The sequence below is a fragment of the Canis lupus genome, chromosome 36 (assembly GCF_048164855.1).
Source record: "Canis lupus baileyi chromosome 36, mCanLup2.hap1, whole genome shotgun sequence".
Classification (NCBI taxonomy): Eukaryota; Metazoa; Chordata; class Mammalia; order Carnivora; family Canidae; genus Canis; species Canis lupus.
In genome coordinates, this window is record NC_132873.1 from 29,578,040 (window position 1) to 29,584,762 (window position 6,723).

Here is a 6,723-nt window from a genome sequence, read left to right on the forward strand (position 1 = left end):
GAAAGTGTTCCCAGAAGCTCTACTTATAAAATCCAAAACTGCAAACAACCCAAATATCCTTCAGCTGTAAACAAATTTCATAAATCAATACAATAGAATACTACTCAGCAGTGAAAATAAGTGAACTCTAGAGTCACACAACAACATGTATGAATCCAAATTAATTATACTGAGTGAAAGTAGACAGACCAAAAAAGAAAACTTACTGTCATGATTCTATTTATCTAATATTCTAGAAAATACAAATTAATATATCATGACAGAAAGAGATTAGTGGTTGCCTACTGATAGGGTAGCAGGTTGGAGGGAAAGAGGAGGAATTACAAAGGGGCATAAGGAATTTTTTGAGAATATGCTCATTAATTTACCAAATTGTACATGTTGAAAATGTGCAACTTATTGTATGTCATTATACTTCAATTAAGTTTTTAAAAGAAAAAAAAAGATTAAATCTCAAATCCCTGGGCTCAAAGAACATAATCTGGAAATCCTATTCCCATTAACTCACCAGAGAGTGACCTGAAGCAAGCCAAGGAGCTTATGCCATCTGGAGGGCAGGTGAATGTGGCAGGTTGTTGGGAGTTTTAAGTCAGGAGATAAGCGGTATTCACTCATTCATCCAGAAAAAAAGTGTATTTGTATGTCTGAGTGTGTGTGTGTCTGTAATATCTACTATGTGACGCCAGATACTATTTTAGGATCTGGAGACAGAGTTGAATCTGATGCAAATTCTCTCTGAAGTCAGGGTTATGAACCTTGGAGGTAAATGGAGCTTCTTAAGCCTGAGACCATCCAGAAGCACGTGAGGGTCTGACAGGATGAGCTGTGAACATGGAAGGGTCAGCCTTCGATCAGACAGCCAGGTTCGGGCATTGAAGTAGAGTTACATTGATCCAAGAGGTGTTTCTGAGGATCCACATTCTGGCCCTTTGACATCCAAGCTTGAGTCACTTAGCAAGGGTTGTGGGCTAGGAGCAGACTTCCTGACAAGGGTTAAGGTGAGATAGATTCCCCCCAAATATGTCTGTAGAGTAAACCAAAGAATGAAAGGAAGCATGTAGGGAAATGATCAACGTGAAGAATACCGAAGAAAGTAGCTGGCTCAGAGCAAAAAGTCTACAGTAGAGAAGAGAGACAAAAAATGCACGGGGAAACAGTTGGGTGAGAGGGACGGTGGACACAAACTGGAATCTGAGAGGCTCCTACAACCCAGTCTGAACAAGTGGAGCTCAGTAGGTGCCAGACAAGGATTCGCACAGATAGGTAGCAGAGGATGGATGGGAATCCTTTCTTATGTGAACCCAGGAAATACAGCCAAGGACCCACAGCCAATCAGAAGAAGGCCACTGTTAGACCACATGCAGGAAGGAGGAGCCAGCCCTCACTCACCAGTAGGGACACAGATGATGGTAGAAGAGTGAAAGTCAAGGAATTTTTTACAAGGAGCCAAGAGGAAGATATCCAGGTCAGAGCATAAATCGGTGCCTGTGGGGTGCTGATGGGAGATGTTCACCTGGGGTCATGCTAAGAGGGCTAAAAGCCAAAGATTATAGCCAATTTTAAAAGAGGTTAGGACACGCAGGGACTAGAGTGGGTCAGAGAGATAAGAAGTTTATCAATAGATCTTTCAAGGACAGAGGCTGCTTTTGCGATTGCCCAGGAACTGACTCTGCCCATTATGTCATATTCTTACAGAGTCATGTGTTAGTAGCAGATTACTGGGGGCCTTCACAGCCAAGCAGAGGAGTTTAAACATGAAGTAACAGGCACGAAGAACAACTACAACTTAACAACAAGCTTTTAAGCAAGAAGCACAACAAATGAAAAAAAAAATCAATCTGTCAAATTAGAGAAAGAGATAGCTTGTCAAAGAAGGCCACTCGGAAAGCTGTCACAGCATCTCGGGTTACAGGTGACGGTGGCAGCTATGGGAAAAGCAGTTGCTATCAGAGAGGTGGGAGAGGAAGTCGGGTTGTAGGAGATTAAGAAAGAGATGAGCTGGTTGCCTCTGTGGTAGACTAACAAGCACCCCAACTGTAGGTGGATACTATATAATAACACAAATATAGTCAAGCGTTAGTTGGAGAAAATCGGTTGTGGGCCAAGGCAGGATTCACAGTGCGTATAGTGCCTTTAAATTGTTTGTATGTTTAAAAATTTATACAATAAAATGGCAAGAAAAAATGATCCAAAACTATGCCCCTTTTTCTACCTGGGCCCTTGTATTATGATTTTACACATTCTCTTGTTGGGTAGTGGGTCTCTTCTGCTCTGTGAATCTGAATTGAGCATGCAACTTGATTTGGCCAGTGTGAGACATTAGCAAATATGACGTATGCAAAGGCTTGAAGAGTTGGGCATTGGGATTTACCATTTTTCTGATCTTGGGAACTTTGCAGTTAGCATCGTATGGATGATCTTGGACTAGCCTGTTGCGTGATAGACAGACAATGGCCTAGTTATCCTCATCACTCTAGTCAACAACCAGCCAATCTCCGGACATGTTTGTGGAACCATTGACTGCCAGCTGATCACAGCTGTATCAGTGAGCCCTGCTGAGAGAAAAACTGCCCAGCTAAGCCCATCCTAAATGGGCAACCTGCAGAATTATGACCAAACAATTGGCTACCTTTTCAAGCCACTAAGTTTTGAGGAAATTTGCCCTGCAGCAGAAGCCAACTGATACATTCTACTAGGTATGCCTTTGACTCCATTCCAAGGGACTCCATGCTGAGCCCTGTCTGTCTCCATGTGCCTCTGCAAAGTTTCAGGGAGAGACCAGTGGTATCTGGGGGTGAGAGGGATGATGACATGATTTAGGGACAGTGTGACATGAGAGGATGCCATGCGGTGGAGCCAGTGTGACATTAAGGCAAGAGTCAGTGTGACATGGGGGAAGGCTCAGTTTGTTAGGTGAGAGGGGTCTGTGGCCCAGAGAAGAGGGAGTTTATTTTGAAGTTGAAGGCCAGTAAATGTCGCACACAGGGGTGAAGATCAGCCACGCTGAATGAGGACAGGTGAGTAAACAGAAGGGGGCCGGGGCTGACGTATTACTGCCAACTGTGGAATAAGGCAGACACAGCTGGCCATTTGAGATTTCTCTTTGCTAATAAGGTGAGCTTGGCTTATAGGACATGCCTCTGTGGTCAGGCATTTCATTTAGAAAAATTTCCCAGACTACAATGCGAGGGCATACACCTAGAGAGATGGGGTCTGGCTGTCCTTCCTCCCTTTGACGCCATCCTCCCTTGGTTCAGAGCACTTGGCCCCCTTGAATATTCCCACCCCACCTTGATATTTCTCCCTTTGCAAAACTTCCAGGAGATCAGGCTTTTTGGTAGTTTATTCCCTTTCCAGGTCTCCCCTGCAAGAGGGCATGGAGATCAGAGACATGAACCACCTCTTTCTAATCTTCAGCATTCTGGCAGTGGCTGGTGAGTGCAGGTTCCCGTTTTTGGCTTAAAACTTTGAAAATGTCATATTGGAGAAAAGTGTAGTAAATGGGTCTAGATAAGATGGGTGGAGAGCACATTAGAAAGATAAAAAAAGATAAGACTTTAGGATCCCGGTGATTGGAAGTTTCCTAGCACACTCAGGTATCTAGAGCCCACTGGTTTTCCTCTGGCTGCATGGCTACAAGAGAAGATGCAGACTGGGACAGTAAGACTTGACACAATGGATGGTGGGTATTGGCAAAATTTTGTGATTTTGCTATATAGCTAGGAAGGAAGCTTGAAGAAAAGAGAGAAGAATCAAGCTGAAGGAAGGAAGGAGACGGGGAGTGGAAAAAAGGAAGCTACCAATACAGAGGGAAGCCTAAGGGGAAATTAACAGAAGGACCCAGAAATGGTTCAACAACACCTCAACTATCAATAACACATTGACCATCTCAAAGCACTTCCACATAAAATGTTTCAGACTTTTGTCTTCTGGAATGTCTGCCTGTCTCTAAAATTCTGTCCTCCTTTCCCGACAGTAGTAACAACAAAAACTCTAAAAGCAACACCGATACAAGTAAAGTTAGCCCAGCAGTTCAGTCAGATATACAGCAAAATGGCACCAACCTTTTTGGTTTTCCTGAACTCAGAATATGAGGCTTGTCTGGGGACCCTGATCCACAAACAGTGGGTTATCACTGCAGCCCACTGCTTCTTACCGTGAGTAATGGGGATCCTAGCGGGAGAAGCACTCCCCCCTTGGTCCCTGGGATTGCTAAGGGGAACTGAGGCTCAGCCCTAAAGAGACTTGCCCAAGGGCTCTCAAGCCTGAGAAGTGATTGGAAGGAGTCAGGAAATAAGTGGTTGTGAGTTAGATTTCTGGGTGGGGTGATGTAGACAGGGGAACTGGGGAAGTGGAAGACCAGGGGATGAATCAATAGGGAAGAAAAGCCTATATCCAGTGTGGTACAGGTCAGAGTAACAGAACTGCAATAGAAACTTCTCACTTGCCAGACAAGGAAATGGAGGTCTTGGCAAGTTATGGAAGGGACTCATGCAAAGTCAGAAAGCAAGTTGGGGGAGAAAGGATACAAGGTGACGATAGACTGGTATCTCCTGCCTCTACTAATCCTTCGTGGCCTGTTCCAGATTTCTTGAGATAAACATTGCTACTTCAAAACACAGTTTCCAAAACAAGATTGAAAACCTAAGGCCCAGGCTTACTGTCCAACACCCAGATTTTACCCCGGATTCTGCTGAGCATGACCTCATGCTCATCAAGCTGAGTCATCCCCAAAAGCTCAACGATCAGGTGAAGCTGGTGGCCCTGCCCAACACCACAGATGACAGAAGAGGGGGAAAGTGCACTGTCTCTGGCTGGGGCTGGGAATGGAAGGATTCCAGTGAGTGGCCCTCAAGACAGACCTTAGTGCTCCTTAAGCAGCCACTCAAAGAGGATTATCACACAATTATTATTGTAGATCATGAGAACTGGAAGAAGCCCGAGAACTTATAGCTTAACCTCTAGTTTTATTCATTTGGAAATTGAGGCCCAAACTGGTAACATGACTGTTTATGGCTGGAGATCGCTGAAATCCAGCATTCTTGCCTCCCTTTTCCCCCAGGTGAGGGTGAAAAGGTATCTGGGTGGGGAGGGAGTTTGCAGGTAATCCCACTGGATGCTGAGTGTGGTTCATTCATCAGAAACTGAGAGACCAGCATTCACTAATGAAAGCATGCACGCACAAGCCCAAGTTACGCAGTTTATGATACTGGGACCAGACCTTGGTTTTCTCATTTCACTATGTTTATTTTTCTCTGGTTCCTTTTCATTTTGTGTTTTTCTTTCATTGAATGATGGAGAGGTTAATAACAGAAAAAGAGGGAGGGAAGGGAAGAAGAAAGGGAGATGAATATGTGAGGATCAAAGAGAAACAAAGCCTTTTCTCTCCCTCTCTCCCCTTCTGTGTGTGCGCATGCACACATACACTCGTGTGCTCAGGCTCAGAGCCTGACGTCCAGATAAACCAGACCGTCTTTTGGTTCTCTAATGATGACTGCAAGGAGTCCCCTGTAAGACAAATTCCTGTTCAAATCACGGAGAACATGTTCTGTGCAGGATCATCTCTGGAGAACAAACACATGTGTAAGGTAACTCTTTTCCCTCTGCCCCCTCTGAGTTCAGTCTAGGACACTGTTTTGGGGTCCACATATCTTCCTCGACCAAGCCAATTTCCTGTCTCTACATTCAATAGTAAATGGGATCCAGGCAAATGAGATCAAGGTCAATGGGATCCAGGAAACAATGTGTCCTTCTAATAATGAAGGAACATGGATGCTAGGGCGGAAGCAGCTCAGAGTGTTCTTAGTTCTTTACGGCTAACTCTGATGTGCCCTGGAATGAGTGGTGGGATGGACCCAAGATGTCCTCCAGACGTTTCTCCCAGCCCTTACCACCTAAGTCTTTCTTTCTTTTGTTTTCTTTAACCCCCTAGGCAGATCCAATGTGCCCCAATCGCCCCTTCCACCACCTAAGTCTTTCCATCCTGGACTCCTCACATGGGACTTGGCATGAGGCACTGAGCAAAGGTCACTTTGCTTTGGCTATCCTGTCTGCCCCATCTGTTCTTCTTCTAACAGGAATTGGCAGCTGCCCCAGTCTTGTGCCAAAATCAGCTCCAAGGCATCCTATCTTGGTCAGCAGGGTGCATTCTGAGAGGCGATGTCGGCTACTACACCAAGGTTTCCCGCTATACAGACTGGATCCGCAAAGTCATCCACAGCAACTGAGCTCTCTCCATTCCCTCTCCCAGTGGCCTCAGACCTGGGTCTACCATCCTTGACCATTCCTTTCCCTCAGAACGAGATGGGAATAGAGTCTGGCTATCCGAAAGTTTATGCCCCTTCTGTTTTCTTGACTTCTCTTCTCCTTTCTCAGTCCTACCCTGAATGATCATCAGATTGAGCTGGATAACATTCTCCTGCATAAACCAGCTTCTCACCGCTTTCTTCCTCTCCTCCAACTTCCTACTCACCTGCTGTGCTTTCCTCAGACTTTTATGAAGCGGTTCTCCTTCAACCTGTACCCCCCAAAGGGCATATGGGCCTCAGGAATGTGATGGTGAGACTGTGGCACCTCTATGGCAACTCCTTTGACCTCACTTAGTGCTGAGCCAGGCCTCTGAGTCAGGTCTGGGTCTTCTCACTCCGTCATATCTAATAAGGTTTGGCAAACACCGCGATAGTAAGCAGACTGATGGCAACATAATTGTTAGAGACAGAAGCT

At 45.3% G+C, this 6,723-nt stretch overlaps 1 protein-coding gene across 5 annotated transcripts; it reads left to right on the top strand.

Moving 5' to 3' along the window:
* The first annotated feature begins 2,619 nt into the window (after positions 1-2,619).
* LOC140625388 (serine protease 58-like) lies at positions 2,620-6,330 on the top strand. Of its 5 annotated transcripts, none has more exons than XM_072812660.1 (6): positions 2,620-2,696; positions 3,358-3,434; positions 3,977-4,157; positions 4,587-4,840; positions 5,440-5,588; positions 6,078-6,330. In XM_072812660.1, the coding sequence occupies exons 2-6, from the start codon at positions 3,377-3,379 to the stop codon at positions 6,225-6,227; spliced, it is 792 nt and encodes a 263-aa protein (XP_072668761.1). In that variant the 5' UTR covers positions 2,620-2,696; positions 3,358-3,376; the 3' UTR covers positions 6,228-6,330. The 5 variants fall into 5 exon arrangements, with proteins under 5 accessions (XP_072668761.1, XP_072668758.1, XP_072668759.1 ...); XM_072812657.1 differs by lacking the exon at positions 2,620-2,696 and adding an exon at positions 2,703-3,017 and having other exon boundaries at positions 3,342-3,434; XM_072812658.1 differs by lacking the exon at positions 2,620-2,696 and adding an exon at positions 2,703-3,017 and having other exon boundaries at positions 3,342-3,434; positions 3,980-4,157.
* Positions 6,331-6,723: the final 393 nt, after the last annotated feature.

Excerpts from the sequence above, each read along its gene's own strand:
- LOC140625388 (XM_072812657.1), top strand. Across the intron at positions 4,158-4,586 it reads GCAGCCCACTGCTTCTTACC|ATTTCTTGAGATAAACATTG; the intron begins GTGAGTAATGGG and ends GGCCTGTTCCAG. Across the intron at positions 4,841-5,439 it reads CTGGGAATGGAAGGATTCCA|GCTCAGAGCCTGACGTCCAG; the intron begins GTGAGTGGCCCT and ends TCGTGTGCTCAG.